Source organism: Gekko japonicus, unplaced genomic scaffold, assembly GCF_001447785.1.
Source record: "Gekko japonicus isolate JY-2015 unplaced genomic scaffold, Gekko_japonicus_V1.1 scaffold2609, whole genome shotgun sequence".
Lineage (NCBI taxonomy): Eukaryota > Metazoa > Chordata > Lepidosauria > Squamata > Gekkonidae > Gekko > Gekko japonicus.
Window position 1 is genome coordinate 156,537 of NW_015160300.1, and position 26,927 is coordinate 183,463.

Consider the following 26,927-nt stretch of genomic DNA (forward strand, 5'->3'; position numbering starts at 1 on the left):
GACAGGTGGAGCAGGTCTGGAGACGGTGGGAATTGGTGATAAGTCCCGGCCGACAGTTCCAGGACCGTGGAGAACCACGGCTGCCTTGGCCACCAGGGCGCTATGAGGATGACGTCTGCGTTCTCCTCGAGAATCCTCCTGACCACTCTGAGGAGTAGGGGCAGGGGAGGAAACATGTAGAGGAGGGAAGTGGACCATGGGTAAAGGAGGCCGTCCCCGAGGGATGAGGGGTCGCTTCCTCCTCGGCTGCAGAAGAGGCGACATTGGGTATTGTGCCTGGTTGCAAACACGTCCACTTGGGGAGTCCCCCACCTGCGGAAGATTGGAGACAGGTAGGAGGGGTTGAGTCCCCATTCGTGGAGGCTGAGTCCCGAGCGACTGAGTTGGTCTGCCTGCACGTTCAAATGTCCCGGAATGTGCACGGCGACAAGATAAATGTTGTGGGCGATGCAGAAGTCCCACAGGGCGATGGCGAGGTCGCAGAGATGCTGAGACATGGTGCCTCCCTGCCTGTTGACATAGGACAGGGCGGTTGTATTGTCCGTTAAGACAGTGACACATTTTCCGGCGATCAAAGGTCGGAAACTGGCAACAGCGTGTCGTATAGCCATCAGCTCCAGATAATTGATGTGGCGACGTGCAGTGTGTTCGTCCCACATGTCTCCTATGGAGATGTCCATGGAGTGAGCTCCCCATCCCTGCATGGAGGCGTCGGTGGTGAGCGTCACCTCTGGAGACGGAGGATGGAAGGGGGCACCTTGCAGCAGATTGGTTGGCTGGGTCCACCAATCCAGGGATTGCAGCACCACCAAGGGAGGGGAGAGCACGACCTTGTGTGGATTCAACGCCAAGTTGAAGTTGCGGATGAACCACAGCTGGAGCGGGCGCATCTTTAGCCTTGCGAAGACCAGCACCGCCGTCGTGGAAGCCATCAGACCAAGCAGACGCTGAACCTGGAATGCCGTGGCTGACTGTTGGGCACGTACCAGGTTGGCCAAATAGACGATGTCTGCGGCCCTGTCCTGAGGCAGGTACGCCATGCATGAGGTGGAGTCCAGGATAGCACCAATGTACCGAATCCTCTGTAGCGGATGTAAGTGGGATTTCGGATGGTTGACCCTGAGGCCGAGGATGCTCAGGAGGGAGAGGGCTTCCTGGACGTTGGCTAACAGTGTCTGTCTGGAAGACGCTACCAGCAACCAGTCGTCTATGTACATGACAATTTCTGTCAGGTTCAATAGAGTAGTTGAAGTCCACAATGATTCAAGAGACTAATATAGGTTGGTGGGAAAGGGTACAAATAGAGTCGAGATTCGCTAAAGATAAGCCACTGGGTTTTTATACAAATATAACGGAAATGGATAAGATATTGGTATATACTGATGATAAACTGATTAAGAAATTGTATATAATGGCACTGGTACCCCGATAAAATAGCCAAATGTTATTCAACTTTTAACAATAAGTGTTGTAAATGTAGGAACATTTTACCATATGTGGTGGCAATGCGGGAAAATCCAAAATTTTTGGCTTAAAATACATAAGATTATACAAGAAACACTGCATATTAATTTAGCCTTCACCAGAAATTTTCTTATTGAACATGATCCCTGATGGTTATAAACAAAATGATTTGTATATGGTGACTTATGTTTTAACGTCAGCTAGAATCTTACTGGCTAAATGTTGGAAAACGGAGAAATCTCCTTCAAGAGAGGAGATAGTTCAAAGATTGTTGGAACTAGCGGAAATGGACAGATTAAATGTTGTTTTATTAGGAAAAGATCAAGAACTATACTTAAAATGATGGATAAGAGTTTATAAATGGATAGAAAATAAGCTTGATGAATAGACTTGAAAACATTTATTATAACCAAATTGTACTGATTATGTTATGAAAGAACTGTATAGAATTGTATATAATAATGTTAGAAGATAAAACACAGGATGAAAACAGACTTGAAAACATTTATTGTAACCAAATTGTACTGATTATGTTATGAAAGAACTATATATATAGAATTGTATATAATAATGTTAGAAGATAAAACACAGGATGAAATAGATAAAAACTGTATGGTTAAATGGGCACAAAATCTGGGTCATAATATTAATTTAGACCAATGGTTATGTGTATGGAAAATAAACGTAAAGACCACTAAAGCAACTTCTTATAAGGAAAATATATATAAAATGTTTTATAGATGGCATATTACCCCAGATAAGCTAGCTAAATTTTATCCTGATTTACCAAATGATTGTTGGAAATGTCAAAATAATGTTGGCTCATTTTTTCATATGTGGTGGACATGTGATAAAGTTAAAAAATATTGGTCTTGGATATATGAACTGTTACAAAAAGTGTTAAAGTTGTTTGTACGTTTGGCTTAAGACCTCTGGTCAATGAAGCTAATAAATGAAAAAGTAAAAGGAAGTGTTAAAAACTACTGTGCTTTACACACCAGAATTGTTTTTACTGAATATAGCACCAGAGAAATACAAAAAACAAGACTTTTATCTCATTATACATATCGTGACAGCGGCAAGATTATTACATGCTAAACACTGGAGAAGAAGTGAAGGTCCTTCAAAGGAAGAAGTTATAAATAAAATACTGGAAACAGTAGAGATGGATAATCTAACTTCAATCTTGAAAGGAAATAACAATTTAATTAATTGAGGACATATGGTCAAGATTTTATAAATGGATAGAAGAGCATATCATATACAATTCCTAGACCTTAACCGAAATAAAAATAAATAAGTATATATTTAACTGTGAGCAAAAGGTACATATTAAAATTATAAGGTGGAAAAAAGAAATAAATTCTTTGGTTATAGCATGAGGTTAATGACTATGTAAAAAAAAGATACAAATGAATCTTCCCCCAATGCGTATATATGTATGTTTGTTATTGTAAGTCTTATACATATGAAATATTTTTTTTTTAAAAAGCCTGTTCAAAGACTTAACTTTCCTACTCTCACCTGAGTCTGTAGCTGCTTTAGGCTTCTCAGCATCCATAGGTTCCAGATTCTCTGGCAACTCCTGCATTTCGTCATCTCCAAAGCCAGTATCTGGACTATTTGTTGGTTTGTCTTCATCATGGCTCAGTGACAGCGATGTTTCCCTCTTACTAATTTCCAGGACTGCAGCAAAAAGCTCATCCTCGTTCATCCCATCAAATCCAGCATTCACTAGCTCTGAAGTTTTATCGTTCTCTGTTTTAATTTTCTTTGAACCCTGCAAGTGAATAATAAAACTTAGAGTGGGGTATACAGGAAGATGCATATTCCTCCCTTCAGTTATTCTTGTGGAAATAAAAACGAACAAGCAACTGTGAACTCACAGCCTCCCAAGCAACATTACTTTAGGGTTCAGGGTTGTTGCTGACCTCTAGATAATAGTGTGGCATGCTTTGAAAATTTCAGGAAAGCATTTTGAGGATTTAAAACGAATGAAGCCTTCTTCATCACCATCTCCTGCTGTTGCACACACAAGATACACCCAAATTGTGTCTTGGATGCCAAGAGCAACTAATGAGCTGCTGAAGTGCTGTGGACCCACCTAGCCCTTTTTCTTCCACAGAAATCGGCCTAACACACACAGCACTGGGCAACCTCACTCTGGCAGGCTTTGTGCAACAGTTGATGGCAAGGTATCAATTTCTTTTTATGATGCTCTAGCGTTTAATTTTCTTCAGAATTTCATACTTTCTACTCTGACCAGCCTGCGTTTCTGGCTTCTCATACCCAGTTGTCTTCATGCTCAAACTACTTCCTTTCTTCCTACACTTTCCAATTACCTCTGCAGAGCTAGGCATCTCTTCAGTGTAATATGTACGCCTGTCCCAAAGAGATTGCTTTGGGGTGCTCCCTTCTCAAAGGCCTTCGTCAAGTGTCGGTGACAAGTTGCAACTTGCATTCAGGCCCCCTCCCCCAGCTTTCCTTTTCCGTACCTCTGCTTCAGTAAGGCAAGTTAAGAATTTGCGCATACACACGCCTTTCAATAAGCTGCTGCTAGGCTGTGGCAATTATTTGGTTTGACAAGCAGCTTGGATCCTGTTATGATTTGCGGGGGCACAACCAAGCCTGTGCAATTCCAGTAAACCAATTAACAAATTTATATTCCTAATAGCAAACCTAGAGATTGTCTATACAGAGGAAATGACTGAATAAATATTTCAGAATTCTTTCATTCTTGCACTCCAGGATTAAATCTTGAACTGGAATACTGGTTTGTAGGAAAGAAAAAAACTTCACTTTGTTTTTTCATCGAGTTCAGATGTCACAACAAACTGGTTTATTCCAAATGGAATATTTTATTCTGTGCACTTTTTGGGAGGGACAGACTGTGCCAGCCTCGTGTCCCCCACCCCCTTCAGAGGCTCACCCTTAAAACAAGTTCAGCTGTCTGAATGTAACAAATGAGTTGCTCTATCAGCCTGGTAAGGATGCCGAAGAAGCAATAGTAAATCGTTCCTTACTTTCTCTGGTTCCTCTCGTTGCTGTTCCCTGAATGGGACATCACACTGTTTTAGGCTGTTTGCAACAGAGCGTTTCAATGGTTCGTCTTCACTGTCTGAATCCACAGAATTTAGAATGGGGCCTTTAAACTTGAATGAGTATTTCCTGAAAAGTAAACAGAACCCCTTAATTCCTCAGTCCTGAAGAACTCTAACAAACTGATGAACATAAAGCTACAACAGACCATACAACAGCTAGAAGAGGCATTAGATCCATTAGCTCAGGTCAGTTCTAGTCTACTACATCTCAGCCCTTTGAAAGTTAAAAGCCAGTCAAATCTAACTCTAGGGGGCAGTGCTCATCTCTGTTTCCAAGCCGAAAAGACAGCGCTGTGCGAAGATTTCTCCATGGCCGGCATGGAACGCTGTTACCTTCCCACCAAAGTGGTACCTATTTATCTACTTGCAATTTCTTGCTTTCGAACTGCTAGGTTGGCAGGAGCTGGGGCCAGAGATGGGAGCTCACTCTGTTATACGGCACTAGGGTCTTGAAGTTGCCAAGCTACAGACCTTCCAGTCTGCAGCTCAGCGTCTTAACCTCTGAGCCACTACGGCCCCTCTGGTACTCCTAGGACTCTGTAAATCCAAGAAACTTCACAGCTACAACTTCAGGGAAATTCATAGTAAACACATATTTATACAATGTAAAACCCTTTAAAAAAACCTGTTGGTAGCATTTGCTGCCATCTGGCGACATGCGCACATTAGAGGTTCGATTCTAGAGTTTCCCTGTCAGCAGGTCCTTCATGCATTTTACACTGAATCCCCATACTTGCTTTTTAAAAGCCTCTTGCATTTAAAGTGTAGTTTGGAGATCAGGAGTGGAAGTTGCTGAAAGATGAATATCAACTTGCAGAGTGGGTCAATAAAAGACATCAAGTGGTCAGCAAGTGGGATTTCTGCATAAAGATCTACTTCCAGCTTTAGTTCATACCCTCCATTCCTATTCTGATGAAAGCAATATGCTCAAGAAACAATCTCTCAGGAGATTTTTATTCCATTTCTCCAGATGCTTTTTAAGCGGAAATGAACTACCGACTACTTGCAAAAAAACATCAGTTTTGCAACACAAGACAGATATTAGTTAAAAATTTGTTAAAAAGTGTATAAATTTACACTTTCATCCTTAGGATAGTTTGACAGGGTTATAGAACCAGTGTTCTCAAATGGAAAGTACATATATTCAGCTGTCAGGCATGTTTTAGGCAAATGGGCTACCCCAACACAGAGACCAAATTAAAGTATTATTCTTTCCAGACAAGTTGCAAGGGATCCATGAAAACAAATTTTACATAGATGTTAATCTGATTGCAAAGAAAGAAAAAATCTGAAAATTCAGGGTAAGATAGAATTCTAAAGCAGTATTTGATCTTAAAGTAACGTGCATCTCATATTTGAATGATGAACTAACAACTTTTCATGTTAAAGTTAGTTATGCTTAACTTCAAACAGTTGCATTAGAAAAGTTACTTAAATTAAAATATGGCTTCTTTGCTCTTTGATGAAATCAAAGGAAAGAGACTGAATACTGGAACTGACTGTAGAACAAAAGGAATGCAACACTTCAAGAAGCGGAAAGAGGAGGATCCGGGTAACTACCAACCCGTCAGCTTGACGTCTATACCTGGGTAAGTTTTAAAAGAAATAATCGAACAGACAATCTTTGAGCATTTAGAAAGGACGGCTGTAATTACTAAGAGCCAGCACGGGTTTCTCAAGAACAAGTCATGTCAGACTAACCTTGTCTCTATTTTTGAGAAAGTTACTACCTTGCTGGATCAGGGGAATGCTGTAGACATAGTTTATCTTGATTTTAGTAAGGCTTTTGATAAGGTTCCACATAATATACTTGTTGACGCATTGGAAAAATGTGGTTTGGATCCTATGACTGTTAGGTGGATCTGTAACTGATTCACTTTACTCTGTTCTGGTTAGACCTCACCTAGAGTATTGTGTTCAGTTTTGGGTACCACAATTTAAGAAGGATACAGACAAGCTGGAACGTGTCCAGAGGAGAGCATGGTGAGGGGTCTGGAGACCAAGTCTTATGAGGAAAGGTTGAAGGAGCTGGGTATGTTTAACAAGGAGAGGAGCCGACTGAGATAACCATCTTCAAGTCCTTGAAGGGCTGTCATCTAGTGGATGGTGTGGAGTTGTTTTCTGTTGCCCCAGAAGGTCAGACCGGACCCAACGGGTTGAAATTAAATCAGAAGAGTTTTGGGCTAAACATTAGGAAGAACTTCCTGAGTTAGAGTGGTTCCTCAGTGAAACAGGCTTCCTCGGGAACTGGTGAGCTCTCCTTCTTTGGAGGTTTTCAAACAGAGGCTAGATGGCCATCTGACAGCAATGCTGATTCTGTGAACTTAGGCAGATCATGAGAGGGAGGGCAGGAAGGGTTGCCTCAGTGCTTAGTTCTTGTGGCCCTTTTTTACATGCCCAGGGAAATGCTGATTGCCACTTTGGGGTCAGGAAGCAATCCTGGAGGTTTTTTGTCATCTTCTGGGCGTGAAATAGCTGACGAGAAACAGTGTGGAGGACGAGGTATTTGTGAACTTCCTGCATTGTGCAGGGGGTTGGACTAGATGACCCTGGAGATCCCTTCCAACTCTATGATTCTATAACTTTCCAGCTGCAACAGGAATCCCACAACAGGATGAGTTACAGTTTAATTGTAAAGAATGATAAAAAGCAAGGATATCATTAATGTAAGAATAAAAATAAGGGGGCAATAGAGCAAACGAAAAGGAAGCTGAAATCAGAACTAATGTTGCAGATTTATTCAACCATACATTTTGAGATATCTTAAAAATGGTAAAAAAATCACAACTCACCGACAGGGTGTGGAAGTGCTTACAGAACAGGAATTGACCATCTGGGATACTTTCAGTGGCCGAGAACTGATTTAGAAAATTGAGAAAAGCAGGTGATTACTGACCAACTCTAAGCCCTGCTAGTAAATGATGATTTTTTTATTGTGATTACAGCCATGTCCATGGCAAAGACACTGTAACAAAAAGCCCTTGAAATAGACTAAAAATGCTATACTGCAATATTTGTGAGAAACATTTACTGCTTTGTTATTTTGCCATGCCAGTAGGACACTTGCTGCTGCTACTTCTTCCTACCTCTTTTTCTCAAACCCCATTCCCCTATTCAGTGTCAGCTCTAGAAGCTGAAGAACAAAAATACCTGCAGATTAAATTCTAACAATATGCAACAAGAATAACCATGACAATTTCAAAAAGAGAATCCTCCAGCAGAATGTATTTTGGGGATGTTCATAGGTTTGCAGGCAAAGAGGATTCAGTTTAGCTTTCAGCAAGTTTTACAGGATTATTTTGACAACAGTTGTTTTAAGTAAATAAATAATATTTAATATTTTAAGTAAATAAATAATATTAAATATTTTGAAAATGTTGTTTTAAGTAAATAAATAATATTTTTAAATGTTTAAATTTATTTTATTACTGGTAATATTAGTACTGAAATAAACTAATGAGCTTACACTGCAGAGTGTGCACTCCACCCAAGAATCAGTGGTGGCCTTGTGCTTTCTGTACAGTGGTACTGTAGGGTTAAAAATCTTGGTATAATCACTTGCTGTCCAACTTTGTGGTTAAGAGAGAGCGCTACATTGAAGCTGTATCGTTTCAGATGAAGAATCAAGACCCTTCAAGACACAACAGTTAAAAATGCAGTAAATACACTGTCATCTTCAATTAAGGCTGCAATTCTGTGCATAATTACCTACAAGTAAGCCCCTATCATCACATATACACCGGACTGCATCATACAGTGCTCTTTATTCCCAGTTAAGAGTACCACCTTCATTCCTCTCATTACACAATGCAAGTGACAATCCTCCTTAGTGGCTACAAATCAGCCTGTAGGTTAGGACTGCAGATATCTAAAATGCAAGTGTATAGCTTCACATCTAGCATCAAAAATAGAAATAAGGTTTCTATAGCCACAAGTACTTTCTGACAAACAAGATTTAAGCATTCTCAAGAACATTTGCTGAGCCTTTCCTCACTACTCTTTAATGTTATGTTGCTTTACATTCAATACTGTACTAAGTGAAAAGCCAGTATTCCCATATAACATGCAAACCGCTGCTTTCTGGTATAAATCCTCTCCTCAGTTAACTATTATATGTCCTAAAAGTTACTCCTAGTTTCATTCAGTTTCATCTTAAAATCATGTACTTACCTGGGAAACCTACTGAATTTGTGTGTAACAAGAGCAGATTTCCCATTGCACTTCTCACAGGAATATTCTATCTCTTCTGCCTACGAGACATAACACAAGCAATGAGCATAACAGAAAGACTGCAATTCAGCAAAGCCTCTTTTAATATTAGGTATCCATCTGTCTCAGCAGGGCAATAATCTACCCTCACTCTGTAGAATATCTCCTTATATATAATCCTGTTTGGGAGTGAATGTCCCACACGCTCCCACAGCCTTTGCCTCCCTCAGCTGCCACTCGGAAGGTCTGCCAATCCCCTGGCTGCATTGCCTCGCTGCATTGTCTCAGTCCCACCCACAGAGCTGGTGGCCAGCGTCTCGGCCTCAGTCTGGACAGAGCCGGCGAAGGGGATGGACACTCCCCCAGGCGGAGGCTTATATAAGGAGAGATTCTCTTAGTGTATTGGCTGTTTCCAGCTCTCCCATTGGCTGTGCAGTGTGGTTCCATCAGCCACTGGGCCGTCAGCCGCCACTCAAGAGTACTCGCGTGCCATTGGCCAGGTGCTGGGTCTGTTCCTCTTTCCCGCCCATTTTCACTTCAACCACTATTCCCTGTCAGATTTACTAGCAGACAGCCCTCTCTATTAACCTTCCCCTCAGTGGCTGCTGGTAGGCAACCAAGCTTGCTTCTGTCATTAAAAAGACAAAGAACTTTCAGCATAACCCCCTCCCCCACCCATTGCCAGCTTGGTCACTTTCCTGTCAGAATAAATTGTGAAAACGGCTCTCTCCTGCTTGGCTCCACCATGGCTGGCTGGCTAATGAAGTGGGCCAGCGACCATCAAACCATTCTCTTCAACCCCCTGCTTTTCGGCTGACTTTCTCCTAGAGTAGCCAATCTCCAGCTGGGACCTGGAGATCTCCCGATGTTACAACTGATCTCCAGATGACAGAGATCAGTTCCCCTGGACAAAATGGCTGCTTTGGAGGGTAGACCCTGCTGAGTCCTTCCATCCACCCCCCAAATGCTGCCCTCCACAGGATCCACCCCCTAAATCTCTAAGTATTTCCCTAATCAGAGCTGGCAACTGTACTTTCTCCTCAGTGCCTGTTGCTAGGCTACCAAGCTTGATTCTGTGAGTAAAAGGCCCTATGTTGGCCTTTGGGAGAAAACTCATTCGGGCCAGTCCTGATACGATTGCCAACTCCAGGTGGGAAATTCCTGGAGATTTGAGGGATGGAGCCTGGAAAGGTGAGGCTTGAGGGGGGGTGGGACCTCAGACAGGTACAATGCCATAGACTCCACCCTCCAAACCAGCCATTCCATGATGGGGAACCATTGTTGCCAATCTTCATGTAGAGACTGGAGATCACTCAGAATTATAACTGCTCTCTAGAAGTGAGGAGGGAGGAGATGAAAAGCTGAAGCCAGGGGACAGATAACGGTAGGTTGACGGTTGGCTGGGAGGGAGACATGCTCTACATGTTACAATAACACTACAGATAAGATTAGAATTTCAACAGCCAATACATATGCAAAAGAACCTCCTCAGGAAAGCTCCTCCATTAGCATGTCACAGCCTGGGGAACTCCTACAAGATAATGACTCAGCCCTATCCCACCTTCCCTGAGTAGATATAAATTACCTGCCTACCATTTTTCTTCTCACCTTGACACAGAGAGTACTCCATCTTTCTGTGTTATACCTCTGAGGATGCCAGTCACAGCTGTCAGGTCCTACAAATGTCAGGTCCTACAATATCAAGATCATGGCCATACATCCGAAAATCTACAACAACTAATAGCACCACATATTCTGAGTGTGGGTAAACTTCTCTTGTGAAGTAAGAACCAAGTATCACTTGATTAGAACTTATACTAGTTTTCATCATGAACTGACTGTACAGAAAGTGACAGGAAAATCTGTTAACATCAGCCTTTTGGGGAAGTGTCCACATTTCAAAGATACCCATTTAACTTTTGACCAAAGAAAGGAGTTTGAAAAGTTTATAAACACTTCCAGTTACAATGTCAGAAAAAAGTAGAATATGCGTTAATAAAAATGCTAAAAGGGAAGATTTATGTATATTACATACCCTAAAAAAGAGATCCAATGAATCCTGGATTGAGCGAGATGGAAGAAGTTTTTTCCTTCGTGGCAAGTCAATAGAAAGGTCATTAAATTGCTCCCGTTTGGTAACTGTTTCACCACACCTGCAGTGAAAGGAGAAGTTCTTATTTATTTTAATCCACCCACAGTATAAGCCAGTCTGATTCATTAGAATGGACAAAAATATCTATATGAACTCAAAACATTAGCTTTGCGAGGCCAAGTAATCAAAACTTCAGTGTCATCCCTGGACACAAAGTTCAAATGCTCTTAAATCAGGCTTGCATTACTTAAGACTAGCAAGGCAGACTGCAGTCTCTTCTCTGACTCTTTATGGCCCATGGAAAAATTCCAAATATCCAGTCTAGCAATCCTTTTCCACCTTTCCCAAGGAATTCTTCAGAGGTGCCCAAAGCTACTACAGAAGTAGTGTTCCCTCTAAGTCGAATTATAATAATAATAATATTTATTGCATTAGCAATAGCAACTGTACAGAATTTAAAAAAAACAAAAAAACCAAACAACAACAACAACAAAAACCAGCACACACTTAAAATTATCAAATTTGTATATAGGTCGACAGTTATCAGCAATAAACTAATTAAACTCAGGGAGATTTGTTTTCTTAATCACCGCAGCTAGAAAGGAAGCCACTATAGCCGTGGTTTGATTGTCAGGGAAGTTATCAGACAAAAGCACTGAAACTACCCAAGGAAGGAGAGGAAGCTTTTCTTTTCTCATAATGGGAATGATGTATCTCTCTCTTTCCTTATTCCACTTAGGACAGAAAAGCATTATATGATCCATAGTTTCTATCATCTCTTGTCCAGAATCGCAGACACGTTCCGAAAACGGAAGTCCCAAGAAACGACCAGAGAGCACCTTAGAGGGGAAGGAGTTGAGTCTCGCCAAGGTGAACGCTCTGCGTTGTCTTGGAATCTTTAAAGTGTAGCAATATGACGGAATAGCCTCGGGGGGGCAAGACCCAAGGATAGACCAGAGCAAGTACGTCGAGCTCTTTGGAGGGTACTGCTGAAGTCAAGATCCTTTAGTTTGGATTTAATTTCTCTGAGCGACTCATTTAACAATGAAGCTGTTATATCAATCCCCAAGGTTGTTAATTTCTGTGTAATTAGTTTTGAGCGACTGCTCATGTAGGTGTCGCAGGGGATTAAATGTGAGAAACCCACTTTATTTGTGCTACCACCCTGGGCACCCTTCTTCACAGACAGTTTGAAAGCTGCAAGCCAGGCTCTCTTTTCCATTGATGGTTGGGCAAATTCAACCCTAAGTGCTGTTCCCGCTACACATCTCGGCTAAGTCGAATTAGTGTGAGCTAGCTCACAGGTTTTTAGCCTCTAGCTCACACATTTTTTGTCTTAGCTCAGGAAGGGTGGCTCTAGAACAATCTAATTAATGCAGTAGCCAAATCGCTTGCTCACAACTTTAATGCCAGTAGCTCACAAAGTAGAATTTTTGCTCACAAGACACCACAGCTTAGAGGGACCATTGGGACTGGAGAATCCTTAAGGCACTAAGCCTCCATTACTTCTCCTGAATCTAGAGAGAAGATGTCTATGGTGGAGTTCTCCAAATGTTAACAACCCTGCTTGGTGTTCACTTACACTGGAAATTTCTTCAGTATGTGAACCACTGGGAGCATGTGCTACTGCTGCCAAACTCAGTAAGGAGATAAAGAGAAAAAAAGCTTAAGTAAAAATGGGAGAACAAAGGTAAGTGTTATGTCCTCGACAAGAAGAATCCACTCAAAAACATTGATTACAATTCCGTAAAACACAGATAGCACATCTCAAGAGCTGCAGCTGTAACAAAACTAACACCCAGACGAAAGCTAGGGTGTGGAAAGTAATCAGGCTAATTAAGGCTAAACTCCCACACTATGAGTATGACAACCCAAGGAGGCCAATACACTACACCCCTTCCCCCAGGTAACATAATCCTGCAAATACCTTGGTCGAACCCTCTTACGCTGTGGGCGACCTTGGTTCTACATTTGAGTTGATATAGACTCTGATGCCCTTTCTACTGTTCCCGTGGCCTCCAGCTCATTTTGATGTTCAGGCTCCCTCTCGACAGGTTCTTGTACTAGTTTCTGAATAAGGGTTGGCTCCCCTGCCCCCACTGCTGTAATATTACTAGCACCTGCAGGAACAACAGGAACAGTTACTCCAGGCACCCGCCCCCTCATTTGGTCCACATGTCCTCGCAGCACAAGGCCATCTGATGTTTCTGTCCGATATGACACTGGCCCCGTAGCTTGCATCACCGTAGCAGGAATCCATGCTGCACCTGAACCATAGTTTCTAACATAAACAGGATCATCTGGGACAAACGAGTGGACAGGCCCTTGAACATCCCTATCCCCCAGTCGATCCTCAGTTAAGTCGGGGTGCATCCAATCCAGGAGGGTTGTCAAACGCCTGTTCATTAACAGTTCCGCAGGACTCCTGCCTGTGGTGGTACAAGGTGTAATATGCTGTGTCAAAAGAAAACTTGCCAGGCAGCGATCCCAGTCACCTTCAATGATTCATCTCAATGCATCCTTGGTAGTCCTTACCATTCTCTCAGCCTGTCCATTAGTAGCTGGATGAAAAGGGGCTGAGGTCACATGACAAATCAAACCGTTAGCAAGGAATATACGAAATTCCTCTGGTGTGAACTGCACTCCATTATCTAAAACAATCACATCTGGCAATCCATGTGTCACAAAGATGTCATTGACGAAGCAGGGATGTCATTGACGAAGCAGGGATAACTGCCAACCACTTCAAGAATGAATCAACTACTATCAGGAAACTCTGGCCCTGAAAAGGACCAGCAAAATCAATATGCAGCCATGACCAATGAGTTTTTGTTGACTCCCACCAGTGAACTGGGGCATGTGGCGGGGCTGGCATTGAGGCCTGACATTTGTTACATCTCTTTACCCACTCTTCCACTTCACTATCCATCTTAGTCCACCATACATAACTGCGTGCAACAGCTTTCATTCGCAGAATGCCTGGGTGTCCAACATGGAGTGCCTCCAACACACGATGGGATGACCACTCTATTTCCCCACAACAGGCAGCCTTTATGCACTGATAGTTCATGTTGTCTCATCATGAATGGTGCAAATTTCTCAAGCTTCCCAACTGGTCCCCCTCTCCATACCCCATTAAGAACATGGGCCAAAACTGTGTCCTTAGCTGATGTTGCTGCAATATCAGTTGCATGAAGGGACTCTAACATCAACACCTCCAATGAAGGAGGAGAATCGGCTTCAACTGATGGCAAAGGAAGACGACTAAGAGCATCAACATGGGCAATACTTTTACCCAGCCTGTGTAACAGGGTATATTCATAAGCATTCAAATAAATTGCCCATCGAAGCATTCCCACTTTAGTCGGATTTTTGGTAATCATACCAGGATGTCTACCATATCTGAGCCTCCTATTCATCCTCCCACTCACCTAGATATTTCTTCTTGGCTGCTAGTTTCAACTAAGGAGGTCAAAAACCTCATAAACTCCCTCAAACAGGGCAAGGCCCCAGGAGAAGACATGATGCCCCTCGAGCTTTTCAAGCAATTTCTTAACTGGTGGGCACCAGTCTTGGCAAAGGTATTCACTCAAATTAATTCATATGGGCTTATCACAGATGGCTGGAAACAAAGTATAGTAGTCCCAATATTCAAAAAGGGCAACGAAACAGATCCTAATAACTACTGACCAATCAGCTTGCTGGATACTGCCTCCAAATTCTATAGCATATTCCTACAGAGAAAGTTGGAAGATTGTGAGGCTGACAACCAAGTCATCATCCTAGAACAATCAGGATTCAGGAAAGGCCAAGGCACAATCTAGCATAAGAACATAAGAGACGCCAATGTTGGATCAGGACAAAGGCCCATCCAGTCCAACAATCTGTGTCACACAGTGGCCAAAAATACCAGGTGCCATCAGGAAGTCCAGCAGTGGGGCCAGGACATTAGAAGCCCTCCCACTGTTGACCCCCCCCAAGCACCAAGAAGACAGAGCATCACTTGCCCCAGAGTCCCTATCTTTTAGGTTCGCCATCGCTTTCCTCCCAAGGAGCAGGCGTCTTTTAATTTCATGGCTGCAGTCACAGTCTGCGGTGATCTGGGATCCCAGGAACGTGAAGTCTGTCACTACTTCCACGACTTCCCCTTCTATTTGCCAAGGAGTGATGGGGCCGGATGCCATGATCTTAGTTTTTTTGATGTTGAGCTTCAAGCCCACTTTTGCGCTCTCCTCTTTTACTCTGAGCAAGAGGCTCTTTAGATCCTTTTCACTTTCAGCCATTAGAGTGGTATCATCTGCATATCTGAGGTTGTTGATCTTTTCCCCAGCAATCTTAATTCCCGCTTGTGATTCATCCAGGCCAGCATTTCGCATGATGTACTCTGCATATATATTAAATAAGCAAGGTGACAGTATACATCCTTGTCGTACTCCTTTTCCTATGCTGAACCAATCAGTTGTTCCGTATCCGGTTCTAACTGTCGCTTCTTGGCCCTTATACAGGTTTCTCAAGAGACATGTGAGGTGGTCTGGTACTCCCATCTCTTTAAGGACCTGCCATAGTTTGTTGTGATCCACACAGTCAAAGGCTTTAGCATAGTCAATGAAGCAGAAGTAGATATTTTTCTGGTACTCTCTTGCTTTCTCCATAATCCAGCGAATGTTGGCAATATGATCTCTCGTTCCTCTACCTCTTCGAAACCCAGCTTGTACTTCTGGTAGTTCTCTATCCACGTACTGTTGAAGCCTAGCTTGTAGGATCTTGAGCATGACCTTGCTAGCGTGTGATATGAGTGCAATTGTGCGATAGTTTGAACATTCCTTGGCATTGCCCTTCTTTGGGATTGGAATGTATACTGATCTTTTCCAATCCTGTGGCCACTGTTGCGTTTTCCAAATTTGCTGGCAAATGGAGTGCAGAACTTTAACAGCATCATCTTCTAAGACTTTGAATAGCTCAGCTGGAATACCATCACCTCCACTAGCTTTGTTGTTAGTAATGCTTTCTAAGGCCCATTTAACTTCACATTCCAGGATGTCTGGCTCAAGGTCAGTGATTATACCGTCGTGTTTGTCAAGGACATTGAGGTCTTTCTTGTATAGTTCTTCTGTGTATTCTTGCCATCTTTTCCTAATCTCTTCTGCTTCTGTTAGGTCCCTACCGTTTTTGTCCTTTATCATGGCCAGCTTTGCATGGAACGCTCCCTTGATTTCTCCAATTTTCTTGAAGAGATCTCTAGTCCTTCCCATTCTATTGTTTTCTTCTATTACTTTGCACTGTTCATTCAGGAAGGCCTCCTTATCTCTCCTTGCTGTTCTCTGGAAATCTGCGTTCAGTTGGGTAAATCTTTCCTTTTCGCCTTTGCCTTTCGCTTTCCTTCTTTCCTCTGCTATTTGTAAAGCCTCATCAGAAAGCCATTTTGCTTTCTTGCATTTCTTTTTCTTTGGTATGGTGGTGATTGCTGCCTCCTGTACGATGTCACGAACCTCTGTCCATAGTTCTTCAGGCACTCTATCTATCAAATCCAGACCCTTGAATCTATTCTTCACCTCTACTGTATATTCATCAGGGATGCGATCTAGGTCAAACCTGAATGGCCTCGTGGTTTTCCCGATTTTCTTCAGTTTAAGTCTGAATTTTGCAATGAGTAGCTCATGATCTGAACCACAGTCAGCTCCAGGTCTTGTTTTTACTGACTGGATAGAGCTTCTCCATCTTTGACTGCAAATTATATAGTCAATCTGATTTCGGTGTTGCCCATCTGGTGATGTCCATGTGTAGAGTCGCCTCTTAGGTTGTTGGAAAAGGGTGTTCGCTATGACCAGTGTGTTCTCTTGACAAAACTCTGTTAACCTTTGCCCTGCTTCATTTTGCTTTCCAAGGCCAAACTTGTCTGTTATTCCGGTTACCTTTTGACTTCCTACTTTAGCATTCCAGTCCCCTATGATGATGAGGACATCATTTTTTGGTGTTAGTTCTAGGAGGTGTTGTAGGTCTTCATAGAACCGGTCCACTTCAGCCTCTTCTGCATCAGTGGTTGGGGCATAGACTTGGATTACTGTGATGTTGAATGGTTTGCCTTGGAATCGGACAGAAATCATTCTGTCATTTTTGAGATTGTATCCCAGTACTGCCTTTTGCACTCTCTTGTTGACTATAAAGGCCACACCATTTTTTCTACGAGATTCCTGGCCACAGTAGTAGATATAATGGTCTTCTGAGTTAAATTCGCCCATTCCTGTCCACTTAAGTTCACTGATTCCTAAGATATCGATGTTCAGTGTTGCCATCTCATTTTTGACCACCTCAAGCTTACCTTGATTCATAGATCTTACATTCCAGGTTCCTATGTAGTATTGTTCTTTGCAGCATCGGACTTTCCTTTCACCATCAGACATATCCACAACTGAGTGTCCTTTCGGCTTTGGCCCAGCAGCTTCACTCTTTCTGGGGTTACTTGTACTTGCCCTCTGCTCTTCCTCAGTAGCATATTGGACACCTTCCGACCTGAGGGGCTCATCTTCCGGCGTCATATCTTTTAGCCTTTTGTTACTGTCCATGGGGTTTTCTTGGCAAACATATTGGAGTGGGTTGCCATTACCTTCCCCAGGGGATCAGTCTTGGTCTGAATTCTCTGCTGTGGCCTGTCCGTCTTGGGTGGCCCTTCATGGCATAGCCCACAGCTTCATTGAACTACGCAAGCCCCCTCACCACGACAAGGCAGTGATCCATGAGGGGGACTTATAGTCACCACAAATACGGATGTCCCCATTAGACTTCATTGGTGTTACAATGGGTGTCTCCCAGGTAGGATGTGTCACTGGCTCTAATATACCTTGCTCCAACAAATGATCAAGTTCAGCATCAATCTTTTCACAAAGTGCAAATGGGACAAGCTGGGGTTTCATCCGAACAGTAGGATCTACAACCAATTAAACAGGTGGGCCCTTATATTGCCCAGTCCTGCAGCAAATACAGTCTTAAAATCAGTAATAATGTCATCAAAAAGGGCACCATTTACTTGATGGATGCCTGTGATTGTAATTCCCAGAGGCTCAAACCAATCCAACCCAAGCAGGCTGGTACTATGACCATGAGCAACAAATAGCCATAAGGTCCCTCTAAATGTGCAATATTGCACTTCAACCTCAGAGATGCCTTGTATCTTCACCATATTTCCTTGATAATCAGTCAGCTGAGTATGGAAAGGGACAATCTCTGGGCCCTTCTGTGGACAAATCTGACGATAAGTCTCTGATGAAATAATAGAAAACCCTAACCCAAGAGTCCACTACCATAACACATGAAACACCCTGAATAATAACAGTTACTGTCAATTTTTGTACACATGGCTGAACATGATTTACAGTATTCTCTGATTCATCACATGACACTTGTACCAAATGTGCTGTATGACTGAGGTTTCTTTCCTGCTGTTTTCCTAAAAACAGCTTGTCTATCCTTAGCCCTACACACACACTCAATATGTCCAAAACGCTTACAAAAATGACACTGTACGTCCTTAAAATGGCAGGACTGCCTTTCATGATGTCCTCCACAACTAGTGCACCTCGCAATTGGGCTTGAAAAGGACCTCTGATTTTCCCCAACATTCATTTTGGCTGCAGGCTTGTTATACTGCACCTTATGAACATCCACCGCTTGCAAATCAAGATTCCTGGTCAATTCCAATTTAGAGTATGATGGACTTCTTGCCAGAAGGATTTTCCTTGTATTTACCATTGCTGCCTCTGCAGCTAATGCCTCCTCTTGTGCAATTTGAAATGTGAGCTGTCTCTTTGCAAACAGATGCCTCTGTAAAGCTTCATCATGCAGTCCACAAAACAAACAAGCATGCAACATCTCCTCTAAGTTTGGAAAGTTGCAATGCTGTGCCAGCTGTCACAATTCAGCAATATATGAAGAAACACTCTGTTGGACTCTGGTTATGCTTATAAAAGGTATTACGTCGTGCTATCTCAAACGGCTGTGGTGAGAAATATTCTCCCAGGCCGCTCAAGATGTCCTCATAAGATGTCTCAGCAAGTTTATTTGGAGCCAACAAAGCCTGGGCTAATTCAAACATATCTGCTCCACACACACTGAGTAACACAGCCCTTTTCCTCACTGGTGCTGTAATGCCATTAGCAATTAAGTAAAATTCCAGCCTCACTGCATAACTATCCCAATTGCTAGGACAACTGGGATTGAATTCTTCAATATGTCCTTGAGCTGCCATGCCCCCAAATTGCTGACTAACCTGAAGATGCTTTAAAATAATTCCAGGCAGTTCATGCAGTACTTCAGTCTAATTCTTCTATATTTACTTAACTCCATCACAAAGGGGGGGAAAAAACTTTTTACATTCCTCATGAATCCCACCTTTGTCACCAGTTATGTCCTCCACAAGAAGAGTCCACTCGAAAAGAAAGATTTATGACAGTTCCATAAAACACAGACAGCACATCTCAAAAGCTGTAACTGTAACAAAACTAACGCCCAGAGAAAGCTAGGGCGTGGAGAGTGTAATCAGGCTAGTTAAGGCTAAACTCCCATGCTATGAGTATGGCAGCCCAAGGAGGCCAATACACTACAATAAGTATCTGTGGGTGCAGAAGAAAAAGGAGGAGCAGAATGAAGTGCAGTGAGATGTATACTGACCAGTGAAAACACAGAACGCTCTGAAATGCAGAAAGAAATGTGGAATGGGAGAAAGAGACAGGGCTTGGTGAAGTACAGTGAACTGCAGAGAAAACAAGAGGATAACAGCGCTGCAGAAGGAAAACCAAGAGTGCCATGTTGGCAGCTCTTATGAAGGTGGGGTAATAATTTTGTCACATAAATAAAATATGGCAGAACAACAAAGAGTTAGCAGGGAAAAAAGAGGCTGCAGACCTGTAGTGTTGGGAGAGAAAGGAAGCATTGCTGTGTACAAAAATTGAAGAATGGCAAAGACCTGTGGAGGTCTACAGGGAAGAAAACATGCCATGGAAAGTGGGGTGGGAGATAGCAGAGAATAGGTAAAAATAACTAAAATAATTGTAGATACAGAGGTTTCAAGCAAATAAAAGTGTAAACTGATTTTCAGAGTGATGTCATTTGTGTACCCCCATCTGAAATGAAAATCACGGAATCTAAAAGTAATAGTTCAGAAACAAATCTCAAAAGCATCTAGGAGAAGATATTATGATTTCAGAAAATCAAACCTATAATACTCTCTCATAATAATCAGTATTTTAACAGAAGATGCTCAGCACAGGCATAAAGCTACCTTTTGCAAAATCAACCTTACCTGCATAAACTGAAGTCAAGTTTTATCCTAACACACTTACCAAAATAAAATTTTAAAAATTTTAAATTCCTGATACTGTTCAAAGCTGACTGTATTTTGGGTAGACGATACAGTGAGTTAACTGAAATTGTTATGTACTTTACAGAACAATTCTTTTTCTTAATTCAGATTGTATTTTGTATTATTTACTCAGCAATACTTCAATGCTCTTATTTACATGCAGCATTTATTTTGCAGGAGACAGTCTCAATTATTCAGTTTTTGTGTATGTTTATTTTTTGCCTTTGTCATATCAAAAATTCATTGGTACACACAGACACAAATTCAGATTTTTTAAAAAGCATGCTACATGGGTAAAACTAAATCAGAGATATTGCAAGCATATACTTGATTTGGAGAGTAACAACATTTTTAAAAGTACTTGTATGAGGATACGGAGATTGGGAAAAGAGTTATTTAAACACTTACATCTTACATATGATAGAATGCTGAACCTCAAACTCCAAGTTTGTAACAACTGGACAAGTATAAACTTTGGCAGCCGCTAAATCATCAGACATCCGTCCTACTGAGCTGTCTTCAGCAGAAACTGGCTCACTCTTCCAACTTTTGTTCAGCTTCTCCATGTCTTCCTTCAGTTGATCCAAGCACTGACTTAAAAATTCATGAGCATCCTAAAGCCAAGAATACATTTTTCAGAACAGCAACTGTGACATCTTATTCACACAATTCTATCTATACCAAGTAGTATACTATGTAAAGTACACATAAGAAATTCACAGTGCAGTCCTAAGCAGACTTTAAACTGGAATACTTCTGCACAAAACAACAGTTAGTTATTTTACGCAGGCTCCCACACACCAAACCCATGCAAAAAGCCAGTCTGACAACTCAGTTTGGAATACAATTTGGAAGTTTTTGAAAACAACATTTTAAGTCTTGATGGCAAAAATGTCTCTATTGTATTTTATTGAAACATCTGTGAAATGTTTTAAATGAAAATGTGAAAGAGTTCCTAATGTTCATGATTAGACCGATTTTAAACATTATATTTGGCTCTTTCACAGTCAAATCTTACATGAGATTTTAAACATTACATTTGGCTCTTTCACAGTCGAATCTCACATATAACTCACCTATGCCACTAAATTGCATTAGTACATTTTTTAAAAAAAATCACAGCTGTTAAATACTGGGGTTAACAAAGTCAGAGAACCAGATTGCAAACATTATTGACAACTATCAGCATGGAAAGAAAATTACAACCAAAATTATAAACACAGAGATCAAAGATCTCATTAATACATTATTTTTGCTTCTAATGTAAAAATAATCGCATCAAAATAAATACTTTCAAAAACTGAATACACTCAAAATATCTAATTCTGGACAATGCCCAAGAACGCAGACTGAAAGAATTCCTAGAGGATCTGCACAAATTGGGTGAGTGGACGACAATGTGGCAAAATGAAGTTCAATGTTGGTAAGTGTAAAGACATGCACATTAGCACAAAAAAATTTCCAACTTCAAGTATAGGCTAATAGGGTCTGAACTTGATGAGACTGAAAGGGAAAAAAGATCTTGGGGTCATAGCAGATAGCTGAACAAAAGCGTCAACTAGGGATGGGCATGAACCAGGAAAATGGAGGTTCGTCCAAGTTTGTGGTTTGTGAGGTCCCACGAACCATGAACGGGGATGAACCTCCCCCACTTCGCAAACTGGTTCAGTTCATGATGTTTATGGATCTTCCCTCCCTCCTTTCTGCTGGTGGCGGCTCCCTGAGGCCAGTAGAATGGAAGGGGGGAAGATCTTGCAAAAGCTATTTAAAGGGAACATTCTCGTTAAATGGCTTTTGCAAGCCATTTCAGCAATCCATCCCGTCCCCCCCACTTCCAAGCAGAGTGGAATGAAAGGGATTGCTGAAATCGCTTCCAACTGGGAAGGCATTTAAACACCTTCTCAGTTCACTTGTGAGTTGTGCCACCACATCGCCACAGCTTGGAGAAGGCATTTAAAGAGACAACGGTGCTTTCTTCTCCAGCCACAGCAGCAGCCTGGAGCCCAGAGCACACAGGGCACATTTTTCACTCTATGTCCTGCACACTTTCTGTTCCAAGCATCTGTCCACTAAGAAAGCATTGGGGGAGGGGAGAGAAAGCTGTAATAGGAGGGTGAGGTAAGCAAGAGGAAGGAAACAAGAGGTGGGGGATGGAATGCCTCCTCCCCTAATGGGTTAACTTCTTATAGTCTACTAGCCTGCTACCCGTGCTTAGCTACGGTATTTAAGTTCCGTAGATCCAGTTATAATACTGATGATATGAAATTTGAAATGTGACATTTGTTGTAGGAATTCTAACAGAGAAGATTGTGGTGTAAGAAATTAAGTGAGACATACGTACTTTTTTCTCTCTCTACTGAAGGACCGCTCTCTAGACCACATTGGTGGTTCTGCCCTCAGGTGCTAGGATCACCAGGCTGCTTGGTGAGCTCAATCTGGAGCAGGCCACATAGAACTGCCCATTTAAGAAGCAGTTGTCTGTTAAGTCAACTCCTGCTACATTCACAAAAGTGATGGCCTCTCTACTTGTGTTCCTGGATTGTTTTGCTCATATGGAGACTGTGTTGTTTTGAGCATCTCAGGGTGATCTTGCTGGTACTTGGTCTGCACAGCTCAGTGCAGTCAACTCCTGCCACCTTCCACGAAAGTGATGGCATCAACGCTTGCCAGGAGCTTTCTTGGGGGCAGTAAGAGGTGAGAGGTGTGAGGGGGAGTTGATGTGAGGGAGTGGTGATGTGGTGAACATTTCTTCAGGTTCATGAGGGAGGCACGCATCGAAATGGCTCCTAGAAATGTCCTTTACTATCACCCCATAAACATTCATACCCTGGCCCTGTTCCTACACCTGACAGACACCGGCCTGTCTGGTGTTGGCGGGGGATTGTATTTAAAGGCATCGGGGAGGCTGGGCCAGCAGCAGTGCTAAGGCAATCCCGCTGAGCAAACCTCCCCGGCAGCTGCAAGCATCCCACCTCCTCTCCTACACCTGACAGGCAGCTGCCTGTCCAGTGTAGGACAGGGAGAGGGGAAGAGTATTAGAAGCCACTGTGAAGGCAGGGCTGGCAGGATCACTAACTCTTTACTGCTGGGGCAGGCTCCCTCGTGGCTTTAAGCACCCTACAACCGCTGCTGCACCTGACAGACAACCGCCTGTTAGGTGTAGGAGGTGGGGGGAGTGTGTTGGAAACCATCCCACTTCCACTCCTACACCTGACAGGCAGCTGCCTGTCCAGTGTAGGAGGGGGAGGGGGGATGAGTATTAGAAGTCACTGTGGAGGTGGGTGTCAGCTATGCTGCCATTAGGTTTATGGGTTCCAGTTCACTTGCTTGACCTGTGTACCAGCCAGGCCCGCATTCCATTCCCCTTGGTGCCTCTGCTCCTTATCTCTGACCTTGTAGGTCACTCCTTCATGTAGTGTCTTCCCATATTTCAACCGTGGGACCACTTTCGCTTTTTTGCCAACCCACCAATGGGTTTTCCCGCCGGCGGGAGAGTGCCTAATTGGCCCATCGATGGGGGGGGGGGGCTTTTGAGTATACTATATCTAATCCTGTAGGCTTAATATTAGTTATTCTTAACAGTGAATGTGTTTATGCCACCATAGTTTTCACAATAAAGTAAAACCTTCTTGGAAGTGTGTGCTAAATGACTGACTGTGGGTCCTGACAGTGGGCCTGCACCTGACAGCCAACAGCCTGTTAGGTGTAGGAGGTGGGGGGAGTGCGTTGGAAGTCATCAGAGAGGCTGGGACAGCAGCTCTGCTTCATCTCACAGGCAAGGTTGTTGGCCACTCCTGATTTCCCCAACTGTCATTAACTCTCTGCAGTCCCCTGTAACTGTTGGGTTTTTTTACCTCAGAACACTGAGCTCCGCAGCTGACCAATCAGAGAGTGGGGGGTGCAGAGAGGCAGCTGCCTGGCAGCCGCATAGGAATCAATCAGGGGAGCACATTTCCCCCCTTTTTGACCCACTTAGGGGTCGAATTTCTAAAAATCCCTTCTTAGCGAGCTCCTATGCCACGGTAAGAGCGCTCTCCCCAAATCTGGTGTCTCTAGGTCCAGTGGTTTGGCCTGGGTGTTGATTTTACGGTGAGACTTCCTTTTATATATATAGATTAATAATAAGACACATGTCCATGATGCAGCAGAATAAAGTCTCTCAAAAAAATGGTTACTAGAAAATGCATCCAAACTTCTCTGCTTGCAATATTTGCTACCATATGCTAAGGGCAGGATTTGTTTGTTGAAAGCCATCAGCTACACATTTCAGAAAACCATGCGGAACTCAGGTTCTTTTTGGAGGGGGGGACTGCGGAAATATTATTATGAGTGGTCTCAAAAAGAAGCACTTAAACTTTCTGACTGCAAGCATACTTCCTGTTTGCTTAGAGAAACAGTAGTACTCACATTTTGCATGTAACCAGAGAATCTCTCTGCAGTGGCTGAAATTGCATTTTTCACCTTCTTGAGTAAATCTTTCTTTACCTCAGGGCTACAAACATCCTTTTTAGCAAGCAGATGAGCAAAACGTCTAGAAAAATAAACGCAGTAGTGATTTGAATAATAAAAATATCTGAAAAGTACTGTTGCATATTCTCCCCCAGAAACATTACTTGCTCCCAGTATAACATGGAAAAGGTTCAGTATTTATTTGAAGTGTATTTCCATTGTTTGAGGTTTTCTATAACAGCCAAGATCCCTCAAGTATCAGGAGAAAAATGTCAAGAGCAAGAGTATGTAACTAGAATTTTCCTATACAGCTTTCAAAACAACCTACGTTTGGATTTCCTTGCATTTTCACAAGACTGTTTTGTCTACCTAAGTCAGTGATCAGTCCCTAAGTCAGTGATCAGGCTGGCTGACTGGAGGGAGCCGAGACGCGGCAAGATCGTACGTTGCCGAAAAAACCAGCAGGGGTTGCTGCTGAAAAAAGAACGGAAGACCTGCGCCTACGTCTAGCAAAGACCTGAAAGACCTGCGTCAGCACCAAGGAAAAACCACCGTGGAAAAAAGCTAAGAAGAAAAGAAGACCCTGCCGAAAATAGGGGGTGCCTGGGTAAGGAATTCACCTCCCCTGTCTATGTGCCCCTAGGTTAGAAAAACTGTACAAACTATGTAAACCGCCCCGAGTCAACGGAAAGGGGCAGTATAGAAATCCAATGTGTAATGTAATGTGTGTAATGTAATATTGTAACATCAGTAACAGATGAGTTCAGTCAAGTCAGCAGGATTTTTAAAAAAACATGCTTGAAGACACTTCATAGTCTTTTACAGAAGCACACATTCACATGCTTCAGCTAGCAATTACCAATACGGCCACTTTTATCACTACTCGAACCAGATAAAAATTATACCCTACCCATGGAGCTAGTACTCACCTGATAAGTGCGTTGAATGGAATTTTTTTCCATGGGATATTTTGCTTCAAAAGATCATTAGCAAATGATTGAATTGAAAACAGAGACTGTAAAATAGCATTCATGTAACAGGTATTTCCCAGGTTTGTAAATCTGTAAAGAATGACAGGATTATATTACATAAAATGAATTATAACACAGATAAGAACCGACATGTTAAACATGGTTCCCTCTGATTCCCTCAAGATTAGGAGTGAGAACTGTGCCTGCTGGGAAATTTTCCAGTGGGATTAGGAGGGATTTCTCTATAAACTTGAAATCCTTAATTTGCTAAAAAAACCCTGAAAAATAAAAAAATTACATCAAGGGATTAAAACTCCCCAAAATAATGGAAACAAGTCCTGTAGCTCTCAGTCTCTATCGTGGAAAGCGGCTGAATCTTCCAAGCCTTGGTTTCTGTAAAGCAAACCCAGGGGGGAAGCAGGAGTAGACTTGAAGCACTTGAAAGGGTGTTATCCCCATCTCCCATCATGACCCTAAGGGAGGACTCACCAGCCACAACGCAGCTGGACCTAACTGTGATGGACATAGCCACTAACTTGAGCCTATGGGTGTGCTACTCCAATCATCTTTGAGATAGAGGGTGACGTGTTGGAGGCAGAGATGTAAAATTTCCGGAAATTTTGAAGCTCGGAAAAAAACCCGGGTTTTTTTCCAGGTTTTTTCGGGGGAAAACTGAAATGTTCGGAGAAATTGAAAAAAATGCTATTTCGGAGAAATTGAAAAAAAATGCTACATTAGTGCTTCAAGTCTTTTGTCTTTTCTAGATTGAAAGTCGTTCTGTTACTTTAGGAACATAAAATATGACTATGGACATTTTTACTTGGCATGAAATTATCACAACTAGCATATTAAAAATACAGTGTATCCAAACATAAGAACATAAGAGACGCCAATGTTGGATCAGGCCAAAGGCCCATCCAGTCCAACACTCTGTGTCACACAGTGGCCAGAAATACCAGTGCCATCAGGAGGTCCAGCAGTGGGGCCAGGACATTAGAAGCCCTCCCACTGTTGACCCCCCCAAGCACCAAGAAGACAGAGCATCACTTGCCCCAGAGCCCCTATCTATACCTTGTGGCTAATATCCACTGATGGACCTCTGCTCCATATCCTTATACTAATACCCAAGTTGCCCCCTCCGTGCGGATATCTATATCTGCACTTTGGGGGCACTTGGGGGGCAGGGGGAGGCTTGTGCACATGTGGGGCAGTCCCCACATGTGCACAAAAATAAAAAAAGTTAAAAAAAAATCGGGGGGATGTTTAAATCCCCCCGAAAGTGCAAG

At 42.5% G+C, this 26,927-nt stretch overlaps 1 protein-coding gene across 1 annotated transcript in view; it reads right to left on the reverse strand.

Moving 5' to 3' along the window:
* Positions 1-26,927, reverse strand: part of USP37 (ubiquitin specific peptidase 37) — a 57,823-nt gene that overhangs the window by 12,340 nt on the left and 18,556 nt on the right. The window contains exons 10-18 of the mRNA XM_015416203.1: positions 25,600-25,731; positions 24,629-24,752; positions 20,630-20,835; positions 10,810-10,927; positions 8,736-8,815; positions 8,032-8,196; positions 7,358-7,423; positions 4,488-4,632; positions 2,989-3,244 (exon numbers count right to left, since the gene is read on the reverse strand). Coding sequence (XP_015271689.1) covers positions 2,989-3,244; positions 4,488-4,632; positions 7,358-7,423; positions 8,032-8,196; positions 8,736-8,815; positions 10,810-10,927; positions 20,630-20,835; positions 24,629-24,752; positions 25,600-25,731 — 1,292 coding nt within the window. The remainder of the gene's footprint in view (positions 1-2,988; positions 3,245-4,487; positions 4,633-7,357; positions 7,424-8,031; positions 8,197-8,735; positions 8,816-10,809; positions 10,928-20,629; positions 20,836-24,628; positions 24,753-25,599; positions 25,732-26,927) is intronic.